This window comes from Rhinolophus sinicus, chromosome 16 (genome assembly GCF_057876585.1).
Source record: "Rhinolophus sinicus isolate RSI-liver-muscle chromosome 16, RSI-T2T, whole genome shotgun sequence".
Lineage (NCBI taxonomy): Eukaryota > Metazoa > Chordata > Mammalia > Chiroptera > Rhinolophidae > Rhinolophus > Rhinolophus sinicus.
In genome coordinates, this window is record NC_142516.1 from 48,602,780 (window position 1) to 48,629,485 (window position 26,706).

At 40.6% G+C, this 26,706-nt stretch overlaps 1 protein-coding gene across 4 annotated transcripts in view; it reads left to right on the plus strand.

The window, feature by feature from the left end:
- The window catches only part of DOCK8 (dedicator of cytokinesis 8), a 193,513-nt gene that overhangs the window by 42,859 nt on the left and 123,948 nt on the right, over positions 1-26,706 (plus strand). For all 4 annotated transcript variants that reach the window (XM_019730243.3, XM_019730266.3, XM_019730259.3 and 1 more), the window contains 3 exons: positions 8,904-9,079; positions 12,065-12,136; positions 21,879-22,002. In XM_019730243.3, the coding sequence (XP_019585802.1) occupies positions 8,904-9,079; positions 12,065-12,136; positions 21,879-22,002 (372 nt within the window). The remainder of the gene's footprint in view (positions 1-8,903; positions 9,080-12,064; positions 12,137-21,878; positions 22,003-26,706) is intronic.

The window sequence follows — 26,706 nt, forward strand, 5'->3', positions numbered from 1 at the left end:
CAAAAATGCTGAACTATACAAGAATCATGTGTTTCTACCGGTCCTAATTTATTCCTTGTTCTATTTGCAAATGAATAGCTTTTAAAATATATTACTCCTGGTTATTTCCTTTAGTTTTCTGAATATAATTTCCCTGATCTCTACTGCAGCTTCAGCCCTGTCTGTGGCCCCATCCCTTCTCGTTAGTTGACTGAAGAGCAGGAGACATGAGGGAGCCAAGGGGAGGCCTGAATTCGATTCCCTTTTTTTTTTGTGAAGCATGGCCTGCTTAGGAAATCACCCTAATATTTACCTGGTTGTCATGTTGTAATGTCAGTATGAAGTGGCTGTTCTTTCCCTTGAGTCATCTTCCTGAAGGAAGGTTCCTCCAAAGAAATCAACTTACATGGTGATTTCCCATAAAAAATATTCTTTCATTTCATGGAAAGAGAATGGGACATTTAGCACAGTTCATTTCTGGCAAGGCAGAGGAGTAGTTTATCATCTAAAGCAGGGGTATTGAAACTTTTTTCAATGTTTTTCACCAAGGGCCATATGCGGTAAAATACACAAACAGCCGGGCCACTCACTCGAGGTGAAGTACATATTGCCTCACCTGGTTTATTTAAGTAAACTAAATATATTTTTGGAATTTGCTGCAGGCCAATTAAAAATGGATTGCGGACCACAGTTGGCCCACGGGCCGCAGTTTGGACACCCCTGGTCTAAAGGGTCTCAACCTGAAGCTGCTTTAGAAAACTTTTCTTAAAAATGAGAAACTGTAGAGTATTCATTGAATTATTTTGGACAATTGAAAAATTGTGCATTTTCACTGTTGTTTCTCTTACCTTTCTTTATATAACCACCATTTAAACAACTCCATATGGTGATGCAAGTGGTTATTTAATTTTAAAAAGTATTTAATTGGTACCAAGTTATTTAAAACCCAGTCAATTATAAATTTGCTGTCTTGCAAGAGGCAGGAACTTGGAGTCAGATGGATCTGGCGAAGTATAACTGTCACTTACTAGCTGTATAATTTGGGCCAAGTTACTTAACCTCCATGATGGCTTCAGTTTCCTCCTTTGCAATATTGGCATAATAATGCTACCCCATCAGGGTTAATATAGAATGACATAATGGATGTGTAAATAGTGGCTAATATTGCTGTCTATGTATTTGGCACTCTGGAAATACTGTGCGAGATTCAAAGAAGATGAACAGGAGATGGTGTCGCCTCTGAGGGGCTTTGTGATCTATTTAGGAGGACAGATAATATAGAGAATCCATACTGGCTTTGAGTGTGATAGGTGTTTAGAAGCGAGAAAGATCCATGATATAATAGGAGGTAAAGGCTTCATGGGGAAGGCTGAGGAGACTTAGAGGAAAGTTCTCACCCTGGCTGCCCATTAGAATCCCTGGAACCTTTAGAAACATACCTGAGGCCAGGCCCACCATAGAACAATTAAATCAAAATCCCATGGGATGTGCGTAGGCATCAGTGTTTTCAAGTTCCCTAGGCCTTCCACATGTGGTCCAGTTAAGGATCATTTAAAGGATTTCCATAGGTAGAAGTGTTCCAAATAGGAGGAAGACCATAAAGAAACGTGAAGTTTCTTTTGTTGTCCTGGTTGCTCTGAGTTTCAGAAAGTGTGGTAAGCAAGGGCCACTTGCTAACCCTGCAGATATCTCCTTATATAAATATAGAGGCTTCTGTCACAAATCTGGTAAATCACGTGAGAGAAAGCGTGTGTTTGATTTTTTTTTCTCTTTTATTGGGTTTTGTTTTTAACGCTAATTGTAAATGTTAGCCGTAATGATTGTATATACAAGCATTTTCAAAGTAGATAAAATCTTTTTAAATTTTGCATTTTTGAACATGAAGAGGTACCACCATTTGGGGTTGGTTTTTTTAGACATGACGATAGAATTGTCCTGAGTACTTTGTGACCAGTGCCAGAGAGAGTGGCCTTGAATGCAGCATCACCCACTGGCCTTGGCATTCTCTGTTGCCACAGCCGCGTGAACAGGTTGGCCAGACACGCTGTGATGTCAAACAACTCTGTTTGATGGCTTCATTGAGATGAAACTGGAAAATACTAAACTATTTTCTGATTATTCAAAGTAGAAAGGGAGTGAAATACGTATACAAGAGAAGAAAGGGTTGGATCTATGCCCTAAGGCAGAAAGGAGGATTTGAGACACTGTGTATGGGGTTCATGACCTTAACCTACATTTTTATAGAGGGAAAAATCCTATTAAAAAAAAAAAAAAAGAGAATCGAAAAGTTTCGAAGTTAAATGGAATGAATCAGCTGGACCATAACAGCTCGGGCTGAAGAAAAGGATATAAAAAGCCACATCCTGGATATGTACCAAAACACCATGTTACATGACATGTTTGTATATAATATGCTAAAAAAAAAAAGCCTCATACCTTAGAAAGTATTCATTTTTGTTAGGTGTTTAAGCTTCTGTACACGAAAGCAACCTTTTTCTTTTACTGCTTAGTGTGATCTAAATGGTAGATCATTGGATAAATACGGTCTTCTCTTACGTTTCTGATGCCATTGTTGTTTGGTGCTTTATCTTTCAAAGAGTTGGGCTATTGATCTCACTGAAGGGATCATGATGGAAAAGGAAGATCTCAGTATAGTTTTCATGCAAATTCACAATGGAAGATAAAACGAAAGTGATGCCCTGTGTACAGAGTGGGAGTTTCATTACCATCATTGTATAAAGCAGGGGAATCAAATACATCTTGGTAAAAGTAGATTGACACTCATGATGGCACGTCAGCATTGTCCACTCAATGGCATCAGATTGCTGTTGGTGGAAGCAGGGAAGTATTGATTAATCTAAGCCATGTAGTATTTTGAAATCTCTGAAGCCAGAAGAAACTTACTGTCTTCAGCTCTGTTTAGTTAAATATAGTAGAGAGGTGAGAAGATTTTCTTAAGCATTCATTCATTCATTCATTCATTCAAGAAATATGTATTGGGTCTCACTCTGTGCCTGGAGCTGCTCTAGGAGCTGGGGATATAGTAGTGAATATAACAAAAGTCTAGCCTCATGGAACTGACATTATCAATGGGTATTAAGTGCTGTGAAGAATGAAACAGAATAAGGGAATAGAAAGTAACACAGAAGAGGGGCTATTTGGGTAATCTATGAAGGCCTCTGTCTGGAAAGGAGATACCTGAGAAGAATTCTGAATGAACTTGACAGATACCTGAAGGAAGAAGAGTATTCTAGTTGAAAGGAATAGCAAGTGCAAAGTTCTCAAGGCAAGAATATGTGGCATGCTCCAGAAACAGCAAGGAAGCAGAGTGGGCAGGAAATGAGATCGTAGAGAAAGCAGGGCTGGGTCATAGGCCTCAGAGACCATGCAAGAACTTTGATTTGTCCTTTGATTAAGATGGCACGTCACTGGTGCATTGAGCACCAGCCAGGCATGATCTGAATTTTTATAAAGATTGCATATAGGTTCTTTTTATAAGGATCACTCTGGTTACTGTGTGGAGAATAGGGTGGGGAGGGCAGGTAGCAAGTTATCACAGTAACTCAAAAAAGTAATAGTAGTGCTTTGGTAAAGGGTAGTAGCAGTCGAGAAGGGGAGAAGTGGTTGGATTCTGGATATACGTCAGAAGTAAACTGGATAGGATTTTCTGATGGATGATATATAGAATATAAGAAAAAGAGAGAACTCAACCTTGACTCCAAATTTTTGCACAGGGCAGCCGGTGGAATGGAATTGCCACTTGGAAGATGTGGGAGGAGCAAATTGGCAGGAAAATTAAGAGATAGTTTTGAATTTGTTGTTTGAGAGGCCTATTAGATCACCACATGGTGATGTTGAAGTATAATTGGAAAAGTCAACATTGCCACAAAGGTTTGAAGCTGTAAATAGAAATTTATAATTAAAAAAAAAAAAAAGGCTATAAAGCCATGGGAATGAATAAGATATCTGGGCATGAATGCAGATTGAGAAGCGAAGATGTTTTAGGACTGAACCCTGGGCACCGCATCATAGGAGTAGGAAAAAGTGTCCCGAAGGTAGAGTGATCAACCTTCTCAATTTGCCCAGGCCTGAAGGGTTTCCTGATACATGGACTGTCAGAGACTGGGACACACTAGGTTGCCCTCCATCTGTAGAAAGTGTTCCAAGAAGGAGGGAGAAATTACACTGGGTCCAGTGCTGTAGGACTGAACAGTGATCACTGAATTTGGCAACACACAGGTCTTGGATAACTTTGACAAGAGTCATCTCTCGTGAACAGCCAAGTCAACTTGAGAACCCCCCCCCCCATGGGGTAAACATTCATAAGGGTACAAGGCCAGTGCACCTGGAGACATCACACCCCTGTCCATCGCCCACACAGAGTGACATGAAGCCACCCCAGTGCTGTAACAAACCTGTGTGATTTGGGTCAAGTCATGTAACCTCTCCATTTTTGTCCAGATTTGTTCTTTTAATCTGCTATCAGTGTGCTGTCTGCATACCACACTGTACTAGGAGTTACACAGACTAATTTTAAACAGATACGATTCTGATGCTGTAGGAATTTCTAATTTCAGAACAAACTGAATCCCACCTCATGTCAGAACTAGCCTTTGATGTGCATTAGGGGACAAGAAAAAGCTCAAACTCCCTTAATTAAGAAATAAATATTTGGCTGTGAATAATTTAAGCTTTTAGGGTATTTATAATCATCTCTTTGTGTATTTCTACCCTTCTATTGACTAGGCCTCTGACAAAAAAAGTAGCTACAAAGAAAGACTGCACAAGTCTTCCCTAAAGAAGTGTTGAAAATTGCTTCAGGGCAGAGACTGTGTCCCCTCAGCCTAGTGCAGGACTGCTGGGGGACCCCAGTGAGCATGTGTTGAATGAATGAAAGTAGGTGTGTTAGTCTAGGTTCAGCCAGAGCATCGGAACCAGTAGGAGATGCATATACACATATATTAAGGAATTGATTGTGGGGCCCTGGCTTACCCACTGATGGTGGCTGGCTAAGCAGCCTGAAGTCCCCAACAGTCAGGAAGGCAAGATTGCAGGCAAGCTGGATATCCAAGGACATGAGCTCAACTTCGAGAGGACCCCTACCCTCTTTGAAAAGGCTTCCTTCCAATCGATGAAGTTAATTTCTCTCTTTTGATTAACTGAAAGTCAACTGATTAGGGACTTTAATTACATTGGGGGTTATTCCTTCACAGCAGCACCTATATCAGTGATTGTAACAGTAGAAGGTGTGCGTATGCTACAGAAGAGCTGCAGCCTCCCTTCTATCCTCCAACGCTGGCAAGAAAAAACCCTTGTAGACTCCCCCATCTGGAAACATGCCAGGAAAGGATCACAAAGTCATCACAATAGAGAAAGCTTGATTTAGGATAATTTGTAGTCTTAAGTTTTTTTTCATTTTTCAGAGGGTGTTTTGTTTTTATTTTGATTATTTGGGCCTTTTTCTTATTTTAACAAAGGATAGACACTTATAATTCATGATATAAGATGGCATTCTTAAAATTACTTTGGATCACATCATTTAAACTAGTCTTGGGTCTCCACTGACTAGGAGGCCACATATAGCTCAACAGGAGAGAACACAAAGTAGTTAATTTTCATGTTTGGCTTTTAAGCCCCCAAGAGCCCAAGTCCTGCCTTCGGGACTGACCTAGAACATCCCTTGCCCCCCAAACAGCAGCCTCCAACAAAATGCAATACCACCGTAGTGCTCCTCAGTATTTATTTTCTCTCTTTGCTTATCACTAAATAGGCATAGTCTATGTGTTTGTGTGTACGTGCTGACTGCCTCACAGTTAATCCTAACTCTTGACATTAAGACTTCAGCTAGTTTGTGGAGAACAGAAATCTCTTTTGGTTCCCGGTTATTATATGAATTTGCAAGAGGAACAACTTGCGTTATGGTCTAGTTAACAGTAATTGGACTCTCCACCCACTTGCCAACGCAGGACTAGTTTATATCACATTTGGGATGAATAGCTTCCTCCCTTGTTAGTTTCAGTATGGAAAGGGTGGGGGACACTAAGTATTAAATGCCAGCTTGTGTGGAGTGCTAGAACCACACTCAATAAGTCTATCATTATGGTTTGTATTTATAGTCTATTCAGTCCTGAAATATATGCAGACCTCAAGATTTTATGGCTTTATGATAAATTGTGTCTATTGCCTTTGGCACATTGCCACACAGTTAGTGCTCAGTGATGACACTCTGTTTTTTACCACAGCTCCCTCTTCAAAGATAGCATTACATGTGAGAATGTGACAGACTTGACCATCTTATGGTTGACTGAAGATCCATGGAAAGACGCCTGCGAGTAGCTTCCATCTACTCTTCTGTGTCCCTAATGCCCGACTCAGTGACTTGCATTCAGTAGATGCTCACATGTGGCTTTGAATTTCAGGGACATGACAAGTATAATACTTTGACTGGACCTGAATTATTTTCTCTTTGATGATTTCACACAAATGTCTTTTCTCTATAGAAGCTTCTGCTTACTAGTTGTTAGTGCTCGAGTCACATTGCTTCAAACTGTGCTTCAGTATCATTTTTGAGTATATATTTCTAGTGCCTCTACTTGAGAATTGATATTCTCCTTAATAAATTTACATTTATTATTATTTTAATTAAGTAATGTATTTACTGCTATTACTTTGAGCAGCCAATCTCATGAGAAGCTCAGAGTGGAACTCGTGGATAGTGGTAAATGTATTGTTTTGATTCACTTCCAAATACACTTACAATTGTCTTGTGCTTTAGTGATTTCTGGAAATACAGATTCCCTGCAAAGCCCACAAGAGAAAACAAAATTATAGTGGTTAAGAACATAAATCTGCTTAGATTTGAATTCCAGATGGGGTACTGCCCTGCTGTGTAACCGTGGGCAAATCATTAAATCTCTAGCCTTCAATGTCCTCATCTATAAAACAGGGAGAATCAGAGTGCATACTTATGGTGTTCTAGTGAGGATTAAGTGGGATAATGTATATAATGACCTAACCCAATTGCTTGGCACACAGTATGTGCTCAATAATTATTAGCTCAATGGGTATAAACTTTACAGTAATAAGGTTGGTTATGCAAAAAAATGCAGTTCATTTCAAATTGAAGTCATTTCAGTCCCTGACTCTGAACTCTCTGTGCTGGATTGTGGTAAGGAGTGGGAAAGTCCACTTTCTCCTTTGGGGTTGGTCGTATGTAGATATGCAGCAGATCTGTTGGTTCTGTGTATAGATGATGACTGTTGTTCCCTCTGCCATTTTGCACAGTCTGTCCCCACCTGGCTCTTGCATAGGCTGATCTCTGTCTCCCTGAGTCCCTGCTGCTCCCTGTTGCTTCATTTTAAGAGGCAGCCTATAAGGACTATGGGCCACTCCTTAGCTGACCTCCAAGTTCCCCAATTAGAACCCAGGGAAACTTCCTCATGCTCTGTCACACCACATCGGAGCCTTGGAGAGCTAGGGGCGTGTCTTTGCTCTCTCCTACTGAAGTGCTTCCTGTTGCCTTCTCTTCTGCCCCTTTTGACCCTGCTGACATTATGTAAGTCCACCACCTTCAAGAATCTCAGATAAAATGGAGGGCAAATGTTTGCTCAATTCTTAGCTTTGTCCTCACTCCCCAAATATGTCACTCATGTCGTGACCGCCCCAGGGACAGCAGGGGTGGGGAGGGGACAGAACAAAACACGTTTACATTCTCTCATCTTATTTCCTTTCACCTCTTCAACAGCACTTTGTTCGTCCTCTCCAACTTGGAACTCATACATCTAGTCTGGTGTACAGTTTCAGGACGATGAAAAACCGGTTTTATTAGCACTTCCTTTGGATCTGTCCTTGTTTCATATTGAGGTAGTACAAGTCAAGAATCGGGAATGTTTGTTTAGTTGGTCCACTGGTGGGGCAGAGGTAGAGCACAGTAATTCCTCGGGCTGATCACTCTAAATAGTCTCCTATAAATGAACACCTTAGAGCTGCTTCTAGTCTACTACTACTACTATTAATTATTATTATTATTATTTAAATCCACTCATTTAAGTGATTATTTTACTTATGTAAAGCAGTTGTTCCTAAGTCTTTGGACTTCACAGACAAGAAAAAATATTTGTTGAATTGCCAACTTTTTATTTTATCAACTAAAGAAAATCCTAACGATGGGATTATCCAATCTTATCATTTCTTTTAACCTCTCCACTGTGGAAAGACATAACTGAAGAGCAAAAAAACAATCCTTTTAAATAATGAGCGCAGTAGCCACGTGAAACTTCAGCTGATTGCCCTTAGTTTGCTCATTTAGCTGTAGTCAGTGAAAATATCTTCCTGACCAGCACCAGTCAGCCCAGCTGCGTCTGGAAATCACTGCCTTGGAGTGTTTCAGTCACCAAGTCTGGTTCACTGTAGGCTATGATTACAAATGAAGTGCTCTCAAGAACCAACATATAGGATAACTTAGGCCAAAGGAAACACCATGCCTAAATACTCAAAGGAGTGTTGAGTTTGCCTGAATTTCTGGAAAATTGCCTCTATTCGCTACTTCACTGTATTTGGGTAAACATGGCCTCAGAGAGCTTTTGTAGGAGAAATTATAACAATTCAGCAAAGCCTTGTGATCTCATTTTGGATCTCCTCAGGATTCCTCATCAAGATGCAATTAAGCAGAGAAAAATTCTGCCTTGGGGTGTGATTTTAATTACTCATCATGTTCTGACTTGACTTTCCGTGCGGCGTTTCTTTTCCGTATCACTGCTTCTGTGTTTGACAGCCCCTCTAAAGACAGCTTCCCTTAGTTGTACGTGGAGAGTGAAACACTTACTGAGTGGAAAGGGAGGGCAAGGCAGACATCTCCTCTCGCCTTAGTGCTTTTCCCTGAAAACCGTGTGGAAACCCCCTTCTTCTTTTCCCCACCCTTTCAGCCTCATTTTTATGACCCAGTGGAGCCGGTGGACTTTGAAGGCCTTCTGATGACACACCTGAACAGCCTGGATGTGGAGCTGGCCCAGGAGCTGGGAGACTTCACTGAGGACGACTTGGACGTGGTGTTCACACCCAAGGAATGTCGGACTTTGCAGCCCTCTCTGCCAGAGGAAGGGTAAATCGTTTTCTTAAAATGCAGATGGGATAGTGAATGGCATGCCTTTTCTTGGTGAGGGGGGAAATGCCCTAATTCTGAACTTCTTTGGAAAATGAAATTACTCAGCTCTATTAAGATGTGCAGGATGACTACTATGGGACTTTACAGTTTCTGAATTCATTTGACCAGAGGCTTTGAAAAGCCACGGGGGGATTAAGCTAGTTAAGGGGATGCAGTGGGACCAAATGGAATGCTCAAGAAGAGGTGAGGAGTGCAGGCTCTGGAGTCAAGACTGTCTCCAGATGTCAGCTCAGTGACCTAGGGGGAGTCATGTGACCTCACGAAGTCTCCGTTTCTCCATTTGTAAAAGTGTCAAGATTTTTTTCATAAAAATCATTTTAACATGCCTCCATTCAGAAGCATTTTAATTGGTTTTACAAATGGGTCAAGTTATAAACATAAGTTGAACCCACATTTGTTGAAGTCTACTATGTGCTGGGTACGGAGAAAAAAGACGAATAAGGCAAAGTCCCTTCCTTTGAAGAAACTTTTGTGAGTGGAAAAACAATGGAGACAGCTCGGTAGCATGAACATGTGAATAGCTGTTTAAGGTTTGAGATTCTACAGTGGGTTAGTCTGTGTGTTTATAGGTGCGGGCATTAGCTCTTGGTATCAAACAATGGAATTATACCTAAAGGAAACTCTTGTGACTTCTGTAGAGTGAAAAGCAACATCTCTCTGGAGATTTAGGATGAACGTCTGTTTGCGTTCACTTTCAAAACAAAGAAGATTCACATCCTCTTGGACATTTTCACCCTTCTCATCTTTCCCAAAACATCCCAGAAAGGAGATCACGAAACATGGCTCCTGCCTTCATTATACTCTGGGATATTCTAGTTCTATTTTGGACTTCATTTCATTGCAAGGAGATTGGATATTATTGACCCTTTACTCTGTTGTTTCGACCGTTTTCATGACCACATGCTCAGCTCTGATGTTTTGAAAATACTTCCCACAAAATCAAAACTTGGTGATCACTGGGAAACATTGTTCCCTGTTGTCAGTCCATTTATACAGGTCTGACTTTGATGTAGGTAACATCTATTATTTTCACCTTGGGAGAACCACTTCATTTTATGTCTTTGTGTAAAAATGTATGGTTCGTTGTCTTCAAGTGAATTAGAATCTTGGAAAAACCTGTTTAAAATACTTGCAATAAATGTAGTGGTAGCAGGATTTTTATTTTTTGAAATTTGATGGAAGAGGGAAATTTTTTTCTTTGCATTATTTTTGAGTATAATATTGCTTTGTCACTAGAATTTACAGCTAACACTGATGACTTGAAAAAAACCTGCACCACTGTGTTTCCCCGAAAATAAGACCTAGCCGGACCATCAGCTCTAATGCGTCTTTTGGAGCAAAAATTAATATAAGACCGGGTTTTTATTTTAATATAAGACCGGGTCTTATATAAGAAGACCCGGTCTTATATAAGACCAGGTATAATATCATGTAATACCCAGTCTTATATTAATTTTTGCTCCAAAAGATGCATTACAGCTGATGGTTCGGCTAGGTCTTATTTTCTGGGAAACATGGTATTTCAATCCTTGCCCCAAAGTCTTCTGTGTAATTAAAGCCCAGGAAGCTCCCATGGTCATCATCAGAGTAAATGGCTGAGTCCTGGTGCATCCCCCGTGCGTAGCCCAGAGCTTGATGTTGAGCTGTGAGCAGTGGTGGTTATAAGCCTGCGGTTCCAGTGCCTGCTTTACTACCGTGTTTCCCCCAAAATAAGACCGGGTCTTATATTAATTTTTGCTCCAAAAGATGCATTAGAGCTTATGTTCAGGGGATGTCATCCTGAAAAATCACGTTAGGTCTTATTTCCGGGCAACATGGTACTTGCTGGGCGACTTGAAGTCAGATCCTTATCTTCTCTTCTGCAAAATAAGAATAGTGATAGCACCTGCCCTGGGGGCGCTGACTGAGAATTAACTGAATTAATACATTTAAAGTGATCCTATCAGTTCCTAGTGCATAATAAATAGCACTTAATTGTGATCTATCATGTGTAGGTCTTATTATGTGCTAGACACTCTTCTAAACACATCACATGCTAACTTATTTAATCTTCATCATAGCTCTCTAAAGGAGGCACTCTGCTATTAATAGCCCCACTTTAAGGTGAAGAAATTGAGGCACAGACGCATTCAGTGCCTGGTCTAAGGTCACAGAGCTACTAAAGGATGGTGCTGGGACTTGGGAAGTCAGGGCCCAGGGAACACGTGCCTAACCTTCCTAATATTCCATCTAATACTAACCGCAAGCTCCCAAGGTCACTACTGTTCTTATCCCCTTTATACGAACAAGAAAATGAAAACTTGTAGTATTTAGACCTATTTACCTATAATACCAAAACATTGGGGACAAACAGTAATAAGCACCGTTACTGTGGGAAATTAGTCTTGACTGCTTTCAAGACTCTGACGCACAAGACTCTCTCGTGACATAGGTATGGCAATTAATAATTACCAAACAAAGCCAGTGCCTGTCAGCTCCTCACAGCATAAGCCAGCTGTTCTTCATGGCTTTCAAAAAGGAAAACATGCATGTCCTAACAGGGTTACACATGAGCATAAAATACGCCCAAATTACCCCTGTGAAAAATCGGTACTTATTTTTCTTGTTTTGTATGTGATTACAGCTAGTACTACCTGTTTGGTGTCAGAATGCCTTTAGGGCTAGGTATGGTTTCACAGGAGTCTCTATAATAAAGAAAACCCACAACGTGTAAAATGCCAACATATTTGTCTCATCAAAGTAAAAATGTTATTGCCTCAGGAATGCTTCAGACACTTGAAATGAATGGGTAAGAATGCCCCTAGCGTTCTCATTTGACCTGGATTTGAAATCACACTGCTCTCTTCTTGGCTGTGGTAAAGGATGGTTTTGTTGTTTTTGCTCAGTAATAACATGTTTCTGTTTCATTTGCCATCTCATTAGGGTTGAACTGGACCCTCATGTCAGGGATTGTGTTCAGACCTATATTCGGGAATGGCTAATTGTGAACCAGAAGTAAGTCCTCTTTTATTCTCTTTTCATATATATTTGTTTTATATTATTAGCTTTGTAATTAATATATTTTCAGCTCCACTGAAAAATTGAGTGGGAGGTACTAAGAGTTCCCATGTATCCCTCAGCCCCCACCCCACAATAGTTTTCTCTATTTTTAACATCTTTGGATTTTAAAAACTTTTTATTTTTTGGCACGTGTCCCAGAATGAAGGTGCATATTGATTTGGTGGTTATACGTACATTTTAGTGGGTAGGTGAATTTGCAAATGCAAAATCTGTGACTAATGAGGATTGACTGTACTTGTATGACTCCCCTGCTCAAACACCGTCTAAGGCTCCCTACTGCCTGATATAGCGAATATAAACTCCACTGCTTTCCTTTCAAGGGCTTTAATAATCTGGCCTCACTCTGTCTATTAAAACGTATTTCCCTTAACTCTTGGAGTCATTTCCTTTCTCTGGGCCTCCTCCCCTGCCTCACTATTCCAACTCTAGCCCTTTGTTCTTGCTCTTTCCCCTCTGGGCTTGCCCCCCCCCCCCCACCTTTCACTAAATCCTACCTATGCATTAACGACCAGGTCAAATTTCTTTTGTCTTTGTGCAGACTTCTCTGACTGATTTATCCTTTTCTTGGATGGATCTTAAGTGTGGTACATGTCTTACCATTGACGAGCCAATATTGATATGTTAATTTTAACTAAAGTCCATAGTTTACATAAGGGCTCATTTTTGTGTGTTGTATATACTACAGTGTTGACAAATACACAATGACGTGTATCTGCCATTATAGTGTCATACAGTAGTATACTGTCACTGCCCTAAAAATCCCCTGTACTCCACAGTCATCCCTCCCTAGCAACCACTTATCTTTTTATTATCCCCATACTTTTGCCTTGTTCCTCCGTGTCCTTTTGTAGCTTGATAGCTCATTTCTTTTTCACTGACTAATATTGCGCTACATGGATTTACCACAGTTGATCTATTCACCTAATGAATATTTATACTTTTTTACATAAATACAAAAAGTTCAGACAGTTAAGTTCGTGAACTTTCCACCATGCACTTACACAGTGGAAAGTAATTGCCCAACCTTTCGTATGTATGTATGTAAATATATATATATATATATATATATACATACATACACCTAAACATCCATGGAGACATTTGGTCCATGCTAAAAGCTCCTTGATATTTACTCATCAGAATATAGAAATAAGAATAGTGCCTACCTCGTAAGTTTTGTTATGTGCAATAAATAAAATAACATACGTAAAGCACTTAGAAGATTTCTTGGCTTGTGGCAATAATTCAATAAATGTTAGTTACATTTATGATATTTATTAAACACTATTACAGAATATGGCTCAATTGTCTTTGCCCTATTGACAAATAATTTAAATTAGACCAACTAGTAAGATCTTATATGCAAAGGAAAACAACAAGGGACAACTCAGTTTGTCAAAGATTGATTTAACGATCCAGGGTAGATGTCACATCGGAGGTACTATATATATTCATAGAATAAAGATAATACTTGAAAAATCATAAAATGTATACTTTAGGGTTTATCTAGTTCCAATTCAACCTATTTAAAGTATTCCTTTCAAATGAAATAAGATTTTCTGAAGACTTCAGAAAAAGCACTTTCTATTAGCATGTGAAAGGCATGAACCAAAAACTCCCATATATTTTGATACACCATGGGGGGAAAAACTACCTTCTTCTGGACGACCATACTTAATGAAGCCATTTTGCCCTGTATGAACATGTCTGTATCATCCATAACCGTGCAGTCAAACACTGATTTAGTTAGCTCTTTTATTCCTCAATTATCTCCTTGCTGATGTTACATTTCTCTGTAATATCTAGGGATAGTCTTCTATGTCCTTGCTATCTGTAATATGGCTTTGAATCCCACTTACGGGGCAGGGGAGCAGAGTAATGGCCACTGCTGTTCCCTCCCACTCTCATAATTCTATAGAGCATTTGCCACTCAAGTTCTATAATTGAGACGTTTAAATCAGACAAATGAAGGATAGAGGAAAATTTCATATTTTCTTTTTAACTCAATAAGGAAAGCTTAAACTACACAGAAATACAAAATGCATGATCTCTTTTTGGGGGAAATATATTTTTTCTACTAGAAATTGTTGTATTTCTTAGACTGGAAGTTGCCTTGAATGAATTCCACTGTATCTTTCATGTGTATAGCACAAAGTTTCATGTCCTTGCTCTAAACATAATAGTGCTTTTACTCTCCATGACTTTTAAAAATGACCTTTGAGCTAATGAGTAGAATGGTGCCATGGTTACTTGTTTATCCCATCTTATTTCCATATATTTTGATAATTTTGTATGGATTGATGTTTGCTGGCATCCTTTGGGCGATAGTAAATATTTTAAGCATTATTTTCTCTAAACAAGCTAAAGAGTGATTAACTGTAGAATGTGTTTGATGTCTTGGTGGAGAGTCAAACTCTTAAGTAATTAAACTTGTTTACATACTATTTATTCTTAGTGTATTATCTGCAACGACAGTGAAACATTTCATGAGTGTTATGAGCAGCATCATAAAAGCCCTCGGTGATTAAGATAATTCAGAAGGAAGGTTATGCTCAAGGAGAGCTGAGATATCAAGGAATGGGGTATCATCTGTTTTATTACTCCATATTTTACTCCCAGTGAACTGGTAAACAATTAAAATTCAAACACATCAGTGCATATAATTCAGTTACTCCCAAAACACCATAAAAATGTCTCCCTGATCAATAATTGCTTATTATGACATGCAATTGTTGTGCTGGCTGTCAAGGTGCTTAGCTAGTTGCTTTCTCAAAGTGTGGAAAGCAAACCAGGCTCATCAACCTACTATGCAGTTACAAAGAGCAATCCAGCTGTGGATGTCACTGAGCCGCTCTTAACCTGTTAGCACAGACTCCTCATCCCCACAAATCCACACCCACTAAAGCCCAATTCAAAGACCAGGACTTTCACAAAGCCTTCCCTGATGTGGCCAGAAGTAATTACTCCCTTGTCTGAGTTTTCAAAGCATGTTGTTTATGTTTCTCTTAGAAGCTTTTGTCATAGTCTACATTACATTCTAGTTACTTGTCTACACTTTTATTTCCCCTGCCAAACTATGTGATCTTTCTCATTGGACTGTGACTTCCCTGAGGATAGGGACTCTTTCAGAGCTAGGATTTTTTTTTTTTTTTTTTTTTTTTTCAGAGCTAGGATTCTTGTGTTTTCCTCTCTGCATCCTCTTTGGTGCTTTATTCTCAGGAGATACATCATAAACATTCGTTGAATGGAAAAATGAATGAAATGTTAACAAGCAAATATCCATACCATATTGCTCTAAGACAAGCGTTCTCAGATCAGTCAGGCCCAACACCATCTTTCTGTGTAACAAATATTTTATGATACCACATTTATAACTCACAAACTTTCTCATTTTCGGAAGCCAATACAATGGCCCAACTGTTATATAATGGAGAAAAAAAGAAACTTAATACATAAAACAGTATGTCATTATGCAAATGCTGGGACCCAACTACACCAGAGAACATGGTAACACAAGCTGTTTGCCTCTGCAGGAAGAATTATTGTGACTATAACACCTACAAAAGCAGGCAACAAGTGTGTTGTATGGGTGATACAAATACCATAAGCAGCATTGCTGATAGTAATATGATTTTCCAAAATGGGGGGAAACTCTTGGAAGAGCTCTAATCAGCACCAAGTTTAATTTCCCTACATTAACATGGTAGGTGTTTTCCTGAAAATTCAGTACAAAACTACTTTGCATTTATTTGCAAGATGGTATAGGGGCTTAGCTTAGATATTTACAGACTGGTTTTTCACCACCACCACCCCACCCCACCCCGCCATAAGTGTCTAACAGGACATTTGATAGTTGTGTTGGATGTTGAATTCGGATTGATCCTTCATTATGTATGATGCTCCAGGCATTGCAGGATGTGAAATGTAGCAGCACACCCCAGTCATTGAGACAATCAAAAACTGAAATATTAATTACCCTCATTGAGTACCATTGCTACTAAGATGTCAGAAAATTGGAATCTCCAAATCCAATCCCCAAATCTGTAATTTTAGCAGTAGATCTGGTAAAAGAACTCCCTGGAAGGGACGGAATGGAACAAGTTTACTCAGGACAATTGCCTCACTCTGGTATTTATTTGTTTTGGGGGGAGAATTTTATAAGAGGAATCCTAAAGTGAACACTCTTCAGAGTTCTACTTTTGTGTTTGATAAGTAAATTTCCCCTATAAACATAATATAGTTCAGCGGATAAGGATGTTAGGAGACTTTAAAATCAACATACCCATAAAATAAGGGTATCTAGATCTATAATACATGCATTGGTATTGCATCTGATGGTATTATCATTGATGCTAAAAATAATAGCTCTCATTTATCAAGTTGGTGTGTGATTGTTTTAGTCGAGATTCCCTAGAAGCTGAAACTGAGACAGGGGTTCAGGTGCATGTGCTTTTGAGAGTGTGCTCTTTAGGAAGAGCCTGTAAGGGAGTGAGGGAAGCAACATAGGGAAGCAGAAGGAGTCAGCTAAGGATGAAGGCACAGATAAATTACTGGCCTGGTCCCCAGGATGCTCTAGAGGGATCACCCAGCAAAGATGCTCCACTGTCCCACTTTGAGGCAAGGGGTAGGACTATTGTATCCTATACCAGTCAGGCATTAGTCACCACCAACCAAGCCAAAGTGCAGGGTTACGGGGCTGGAAGGTAGAGTGAATCACTCAGATGTCTCTGGGCATAACAGCTCCTACACTCACAGCAACTGCAGCATTGGATGCATGGGTTAGTAAATAGGACCCACTACCAGTCTGTATTACAATGCCAGACACCTAACACACATTATTTTCCTTTTATTTTGAAACAATCTCAAATTTACAGAAAACTTGTAAGTATAATACAAAGACCTTTCCCCCTCCTCCCCCAAACCATTTGAAAGTAATTTGCTGACCTAATTTTCCATTTCCCCTCAATACGTTAGTGTGTATTTCCTATAAACAAGGACATTTTCCATCATAATCACTATGAAACCATCACATTCAGGAAATGAATATTGATACATTATTATAATCTAATCCTCAGACCCTATCCAGCTTTCACCAAATGCCCCAAGAATGCCCTTTAGAGCAAGTGTCTAGTTCAAAGTCATGTGTTGCTTTTAGATGTTACATGTCTTTAGTCCTGTTTACTCTGGAATTGTTTCTGTGTTTCCTGACTTTTGTGACCTTGAGGTTACAGGCCAGTTACTTTTTAGAAAGTCCCTCCATTTGTGTTTGATTACTGTAAATGTCCCCTTCTTCACCAAGCTTCCCAGTTTATTTGTATCAATATGGAGTCCTAATTTCCTATTTTATTCAATATGTTGTAATCCATTTCTATCATTTATGTCTATGCACAAATGGCCTTCAATTGGACCAGTGTGAATCCCTTCACCCGATTCTCATGTCTTTTTTACATGTCCCCAGCAGTCACTGGTCACATCCTCGCTTTCTGCAACAAGATATTCTAGGCTGATCTTACACTTTCCTCCCCACTGGAATCAGTCATTTCTACAAGAAGTTCTTATCCCTTTTAGTGGCAAATGGTGCTTAGAAGCCAAGATGTAGCTGTTGGCTCTGCTCATTGCCAGGAAGGTGCTGCTCTTCCCATGTCTTCTCAGTGAATAGGGCTGCGGGTGTGTTCGTGTGTGTACTGAAAGCTAAGAGTTCATGTCAGTATGTGCTATCCCAATCCAACATCACAGTATTCATTCTAGTTTTCTTCCTCTCCATGGTTTTAACTTCCTTCTCAGATAGTGAGCAATCTGATTCCTAGTGTCCTTAATATGTTTCCTTACTCAAATTATCCGCTCTATGTAACTATTGCGAGTACCCCACCCCCACCCCCCATCCCCACCCAGTTGCCCTCCTCCTCACATTCTGGCTCTGACACCCTGCACCAGGCTTGCCCTCGTCAGCCTGCACTGACACTTAGTGCCAGGCCATCCTTCCATAGGGTCACCCTTGGCCCCTCGCCTGGGCTCTGACACCTCGTGGCAGGCTTCTCCTCCAGGTGCCCTCGTCATACTACTCAGGCTCTGTTATCACAGGCCAGGTCCCCTCAGGCTTGGCCGCCCTCCTCCCACCACAGGGGTCTGATTCTCAGTGCCAGGCAGGGAGCCCTTTTAAATGTGTGCCCTCCTTACCCTGTTTGGCTTTCAGCTTCCCATTCTGGACCTCCTCAGCCACCCCCCACCCTGAGGGATGGAAGAGTACCTTGTTTGATGGTTTTTTAGTACCACATTGTACAGGGAGGGATGGGAAAGAAAAGGAAAAGTTATGGGAAGGGGAAGAGGAAAAAGAAGATGAGGCACATACGTTATTTTTCAATCTTCATAATAGGATTTCAAAAGAATGATTTCCCCCATTTTACACTTGCGGAAACTGTGGCTCAGAGAAACAATGTCACATGCCCCAGGTCTCATAGTCAGTATGTGAGAAGCCACCATCTGAACCCAGGTCTAGACTCTAGAGCCCAGAGTCTGTCTGTTCTTCCACAGGGTCTCCAAAGAGGATGCTCTCAAAATATGTTTGGTCTTTGGATTGTCCCCAAATGTGTAACACAGTGTTTGAAGGAGAGGAATGCAGTTCTCTTGAGAAGCAATAGGTTGTGCTCATTTCATGAGGATCATCTTTCTACCACTTGGCCTACTTTACCTCATCTCTCTTCTCTGCAAATAGGCTTAGCAGGAGCATGGCTTTGTTTGGCTCAGTTGCCCAGTTGGGGTAATAAGGCTGGGACTCGGGTAGCCACTTGGCACTCAGCCAGCAGTCTCACCACCGACCCAGTGGCAGTTTCTGCCTTCTGCGGTTGGCACTTCTGAAATGAGTCATCTTTACATGCTTGACAACCCTTGTTCTCTCCTCTCCAGCCAGCTTTACCCTGCTACCACAAGGGAGCTTTGCAACTTTGAGATTTAAAAATGGGGAAATAGATGCTAAATCTAGAGTGAGAAAGGAAAGGGGAGGAGTTTGCTCTGGTTTCAAACACACAGCCACAGAATTCGTTAGTCTTAATGCTTTATGTACCAAAAATCCTGAGGGCTGGCATATGCATGGAGTTAGAGTGTATATATTGTGAACACTGCTCTGTAACTCAATTTTTTAAATGCCCATTTGTCAATGTATTTGGGGTCCATGTGAAGAACTCCAGAAAACATTCTAACAAAACTGAGGGGGAAAAAACAAACATCTATTTGCATAAAATGGCAAAAAAACAATTGCCAAATAAATTTCACTTCTCCCAGATTTAACATCTTTTGAGAAGAAAATTTGATTTTAATTTTTTTCAGATATGATGTGTGAACTTTTTATCATAAAATCTTAAAGCTGGAGGACTATCCTAGAATTTGTCTCATGCCCAGACCTCACCTGATGAACAGAGGCCAGAGAGGAGTAATTTGAGGATGAGGGAAGCAGGCTCACATCTGGAACTCTGTGTGTGTCTGTGTCAGTGTGATTGTGTGTGTTGTACACTTGTAAGTAAACACTGTTGGAAATGGGTGCATTTTATGAGACAAGAGATAAAGCTAAAACAAATATAATTCTGGTTACCAAGGCTTAAGCTAAGGTCTTAAGCTAGGCCGCTTCCTGATTTTTATTTCTGTGGCCCAAGCAGGTTTCCTTGTGAAGAGGCATGTGACTTTGAAATCAATGTTGATATCAATTCGCTTTGCAGTGTGCAAGTGCCAAGAAAGGCAAAAGGCAGATACTACAGTATGAAATTTGAATTTTAATTCTGTTTGCTTTCCATCTTAGAACAAATTTGTTAATTCCTTTGGGAATTTTTTCCCTTTCAAATTGGATTTTTCATGTAAAATAATCACTGATTTAGCATGTTGTCAATTGGGACAGTGTAATCTTAGGATGCAACTGAGTACTTGCCTGTATTTGCCACTACTTGGAGTTGGGTGGTTTCTCCTTGGACATCGGATCACATGACACTGTTTCTTTGAATCCGTAGGGAGAGTCCAAAGAAGTTATTTTACGCACTAGAAAAGCCTAGCCATCCAGCACACACATACAGGTTGCCGCCTAAATTTATATTGGTGAGACTAACTTTTGAGAAGTTAGCAGGTTTATGAAATCTCTCTCAAAGATCTGTTAGGAAATCTTCTGTTAGGAAATTTTCTAATAAATATTAATATAAAGTTTGGTTACATATGTATCTACTCTTTTAACCACTACTATCTGCAGACTTAGAGCAACTTCTGAGGAATTGTTTGAAAGGGTTCTCCAAAATACTTTTTGTTAATTGATGTTTATAAATAATAGGATTTATATTTCAAATTTTGTTTATTTTGTTGGTGTTCAGGAATCTCAAACCAGAAATGATGCTGGGTATGTCTCTTGCAGTCCTTCCTAAATGTTTAGTCTTATTTCCTTATTGAGGCTACACCTTTTTCATTTCCTTATTATTGTCAGTTCCCCACTTTGGCCTGTTGTTTATGCAGCCCCATCAATACAGCGTGGGTCAGGGCAATGCATGTGGCCAGGAGACATCAAAGATGGCCATTGACGGTAAACCTTGACTTGAACCAATCACCAAGCCCATCATGTCTCTCTTCTAAGCTACTTCCTATCTCCTTTTACTCAACGCAAATTGCTCATATTGACAGCACAATAAAATCCAAGGAGAAAGTCTTCTCCATTCTGCAGACAACACAGGGACCTCTCATTTTCTCTTTAATTAATTCAATCAAACTAAAATTTATGGAGTACTTGCAGTGTGTGCCACTATGCATAACCCAACATTTCACCCCTCCCAAAGAGTTATAAACTCTGTATTTGGATCATTGCTAGTGGTTCTCGTACATCTATCGCCTGCTTTATCTGTTTGCCATTTGATCTACCTAATAAATTCTAACTCATTTTATGTTCCTCTACCAACTTGCTCAATAGTTTTTCTAATAGTGTGGGAAATCAAATAAAATGGGTGTGTTTGTGCTATTGACTTTGTAGCATGTTTTCCAGGAAGACTTTGAGTCAAAAATGGGGAACACACAGTTATTCTATAGTTATTATTTGACAACTTATACCTGTTGCATTTCTCATTATGAAAGTATGGTCTTATTTCTTTCTCTAGTGTCAGTCCTAGACATTGTATTTTAAACCCTTTCCATAGCTACATATTTTTTAAACACAATTTTAATGGTATGTATGGAGTAGAGATGGAGAATGTTAGCAAAGTTTGTCAGCATATAAGTTATTTATTTCTATTTTTTCTGAACCATGTCCTGCCTTTTTACTCAATAATGAGTGTGGAGATTGAATGTTTTCCTCTATTTTTATCTTCAAACGATCTTTATTTGCTGGCTGCTTCTGCACACTGCTAGATTTATTCCAGCCCCTTACACTAGAGTCATAGTTTAGCTTCAACTTGGAGCCAAATGCCCCACAGCTGAAATGACCGCACCTCTGAAGTGGAATTTTCCCAGGCCATTCCTGCCTTTAATAATGAGCCAGCCAGGAGGCAAGTTTGTATCTCATTACAAGAGAGCCTTGTATTGGGCCTGGTGCATAATTAGATGTGAGGAATGACAATTGGTCCTCTCTTAGCAAGATCTTTCAGTACCAAGCCTATGCTTAAGCCATTACTTTTAATCTAATGGTTCTCTCTTTCTCTCTCTCTATCTCTCATAAAAGACACCAAGGAAGTTCAGAGACTTGCGGCTTTAAAAAGACTGGATCCCGAAAAGATTTTCACAAGACACTTCAGAAGCAGACGTTTGAGTCAGAAACCTTGGAGTGCAGTGAACCCAGAGCTCAGGTATTTTCTATCAACAAACACGGTTACCAGGTTACTGGCTGTTCGGTCCAGGGCATGCTGTCGGGTTTTTTTTTCTTTTTTTTTAACAAATAAAAAGCCTGGACTCATAGAACATTAGAGTAGGAGGAAGAACTCTACCATCTGAGTCAGTGATATTTTTTTTCAAACTTGTTTGTAGCTACAGAAAACGGTGTTCAAATGAAAAGCCAGAAATTCAGTAATTAAAATAGATAAAAGTGAAGGGGCTGTAATTGCAGGGTTTGGGGGTATTGGGCTCATCCCTATAACATTCTTGTAGAGACTGAGAGGTGCCCCTAAGGCAAGCTACAGTGATTAAAAGCTCCACCATGAGGCAGACTGTCTGGGTACTCTGTGATTCCAGCACATGCTAACCCTGTGTCGTGCAGGGCGTCAGGCGGGGTCTCTGCTCCTGCTCCCCACACAAGAACGCAGGATATGGTGAGGCCAAAAAGGAACACCCACGGAGCCATAGGTAGGGGAGTCATACCACTACGGTCTCACTGGAGGCTGGGTTCACACGATGTGCGACCTCCTGTCTGCTTTGCTGCCAACCGACCGACTCTCCTCGAGTCTCCTCCGTAGCCGCAGCAGTTATATTAGTGGCCAATGGCTCAATGGCTACAGCTGACGGCCAATCAGCCACAGCTGACGGCCATCCACTACCTGAGCCAGCACCCCTTCACGTGAGGCCGAGGGCCTATAAACTTTCTGGGGCTCTGCCCCCACACCCTGTAACCTCAGACAGAATAACTGAACTCTCCGGGCTTCAGTTTCCTCCCCTGGAAAACAAGAATGATAATAGTAACTAACTCATGAATTGTTTGAGTAGTGAATTCATATGTGTAAAGCACTTAACGACAATGTCTCTTCTCACACTTAGTGCCTAATAATGTTGGCTACTGTTATTATTGTTGCTGGTCTTATTATTATTACAGAGCAGTTACAGTTTAAAAGTCGGTTCTATACACCTGAGTTTATAGCAGCATTATTCACAATAGCCAAAAGGTGGAAACAACCACATATCCATGGACAGATGAATGGATAAACAAATGCGGCATACACATACAATGAAATATTATTCAGTCTTAAAGAGGATGGAAATTCCGACACATGCTCCAATGTGGATGAACCTTGAAGCCATTATGCTAAGTGAAATAAGTCAGTCACAAAAGAACTAATACTGTATAATTCCACTTAAATGAGTGTCATGCAGGGTCTCCTGCGGGGTCTCTGCTCCCGCTCCCCATACAAGAACGCAGGATATGGTGAGGCCAAAAAGGAACACCCACGGAGCCATAGGTAGGGGAGTCATACCACTACGGTCTCACTGGGGGCTGGGTTCACTGGACGTGCGACCTGCTGTCCGTTTTGTCTGCAACCCACCGACCACTCTCTGGCGGCTCTATACTCTCACTGGAGGCTGGATCCACACTGTCCGCAAACCGCCATCCACGCTTGCCAGCCCTGCCACCATCTTCTTGCTAGCCCCCATTCTTTCTCTCTTCTCTCCCTCACTCTCCTCCGTAGCCGCAGCAGTTATATTAGCGGCTAATTGGCTAACTGGCTACAGCTGACGGCCAATCAGCCACAGCTGACGGCCATCTACTACCCGAGCCAGCACTCCTCCACGTGAGGCCGAGAGCCTGGAAACTGCTTTCTGGGGCTCTGCCCCCACAATGAGGTACCTAGTGTCATGCAGGATCTCTGCTTCCACTCCCCGCACAAGAACGCAGGATATGGTGAGGCCAAAAAGGCACACCCATGGAGCCATGGAAATGGGGTTCATACCACCATACTCTCGCTGGTGGCTGGGCTGATATCACAAAAAGCAAACATCCTCCGGCACCCCAACAAGGGGTCCCCCTGCACCCCAGTCTCACCAGCGGCCGGGCGAGACATAGGAAGCAGGATCAACATGATCCGCAATACAATCCACCGGCCAACCACACCCACCAGCAGCAACCGCGCTTGCTAGCGTAGCCACAGCAGTTATATTAGTGGCTAACGGCTAACTGGTTACAGCTGACGGCCAACTAGCCACAGCTGAGGGCCATCTACTACCCGAGCCAGCACCTTTCCCACGTGAGGCCGAGAGCCCGAAAACTGCTCTCTGGGACTCTGTCCCTACACTAGAGTAGTCAAGTTCATAAAGAAAGAAAGTAGAATCGTGATTGCCAGGGACTGGGAGAGAAGGGAATGGGGAGTTATTGTTTAATGGGGGTAGTGCTTCAGTTTTGCGAAATGAAAAAGAGTTCTGGAGATTGGTTGCTCAACAACCTGAATGTACTTTAACACTACTGAGCTGTACACTAAAAAATGGTTAAGATGGTCAATTTTATGTTATATATATTTTACCACAATTTAAAAAAATCTAAAGCCAGTGCTCTAGTCCAACCTGCCCATTTTATAATTGAGAAAAATAAAACATAGTGGAAAACGTTTGTCAAAGTTTACATAGGACGTTTTCTAAACCGTTATAGTTTTTCAGCTTTTGGGTGTTCTCATACCACAAGCATCTCACCATGCTGAATATAACTAGAGGGATTTTTAATGATATCTGTTTTTCAAACAACACAATCTCTGCAGCCAGGCCAATTACGTAATCTAAGCTCTACGGAGGAATCAGCCATCAATTCCAATGCTGAATATGGTGGGCTTACTGAGGCCTAGAATATCTGTATGCTGTACTCTAGGGGAGTATTAAGAGATTTTTCATTAGTAATTTTGACTATATTTAGTTTCTACCATAAATGATGACCAAGTAAATTATTCCTTATGTCTGTCGGACAGAGCCACACTAGATATTTCCACAGAAGAAATTTAACATAGGGAGTTGATTAAACACGTTTCAGAGACTGAGGGAACCAAAAGGGAAAATTGAAGTCATCCAGAATCATAACCACCAGAAACTGCACACCCCCCTGGGGCTGAGGTCTAGGGCAGTGGTTCTCAAACTCCAGCTTCCTCAGAATCCCCTGAAAGGCTTGTTCAAATACAGCTTGCTGGGCCCCACCACAGAGTTTTTGATCCACTATGTAGAGAGTGGGACCTGAGAATGTGCATTTCTCATTAGCATTTCCCAGGAGAGGCTCATGCTGCTCGTTCCAGGACCACATTTGAGAACCTTGGGTCTAGTGGGAAGAGTTGGGAGTTATCTGTCCCTAGAAGCTCAGAAGAGGGGCCTCAGCTAGAGGGTAGTTTTATCTCAGGCTCTCAGAGGAAAGACCTCATAGAGGCAGGAAGTCTGGATTCAGACTCCTAGAAGGAGGAATTGCCTAGCCGCTTCTGGTGCCTCCAAGGTGGTGGTTCTGGAAGTGCCAAAAGAAGCTCAAGGCCAGAACAACTGCCACTACCAAGGTGATGGGAACTGAAAGCAACAAGGAAGAGGCCAGTCTCTTCTCCCAGCGCCAGCCATCCAATCTCCCTGTAGTGCCCCCTATTGGCATAACTTAAAGGGAGCAGCAGGCAAAGCAGAAATGTGACTTGCCGAGCACAGACCTAGTATCACAGAACAAAGTATAAAAGGATGAATTGGGAGCCGAGAGACCATAGGTGAATGACCAGCACACCCACAAAGCACACGCATTCCTCCAGCATACTAACAGAGCATTCAGTTAAGTCATTGGCTGGGTTTCAGAGCCAAGTTACAAAAAATGCATATTTTTAAGTATAGACTAATATTCATCATGGAAACACACTCAAACCCTGAAATGACCAGTAACATCTTCTCTTCATTCTCATTTGTATGTACCTTATTGAGTGGAATGATGAGGCTAAATGCCTGAATTTATATAAGTTAAATACGTACACCATGTGATTCCGTGGTACACATATATTTAATAAAAATTAGATCATATTATACAAAATATTGTAAAACTTCCATTTTCATATTAACACTATGTCATCTTTTCTCTTCTAATGAATACATGTTCTTTTTTTCTTATTTAATGGGTATATAACATCCCAATGTTTGAAAGTTCCAAAATCTCTTAATGTTTCCTCTTTTGGGGGTCATTTAGGTTTTTCTATTATTTTGTTATTACAATGCTTCAGAGATGCTCTTATCTTCACATCTTTGCTCATTTGTCCAGTTATACTCTTAGGATAAATTCTGGAGATCTATGTCCACACAAATACACACACATACACATACACACACACACACACACACACACACACACACAGAGTGCCAAATAATGTATACACATTTTAAGAAAGAAAAAACTGTATTAAAATTGTAATACTCAATATATACCAATAACAAAAGATGAATACAAGTCACGTGAATACATTTTTTTGGCACCCCTGGTATATATCTCTAAAAATTTTTTATTTTTATTTTTCATTAGTTTCAGGTGTACAAAGCAACGTAATACCATGTTTCCCCCGAAAATAACACCTAGCCAGACCACCAGCTCTAATGCATCTTTTGGAGCAAAAATTAATATAAGATCCAGTGTTATATCACATCATATTACATAAAGACTAGGTCATATATTATATTAAAATAAGACCCGGTCTTATATTAATTTTTCCTCCAAAAGACTCATTAGAGCTGATGGTCTGGCTAGGTCTTATTTTCAGGGAAACACGGTAGTTAGACATTTGCACCCCTCACAAAGTGATAACCTCCCTCCCACAAGCTACTACCTCACTGACATATAACTGTTACACTACCATTGA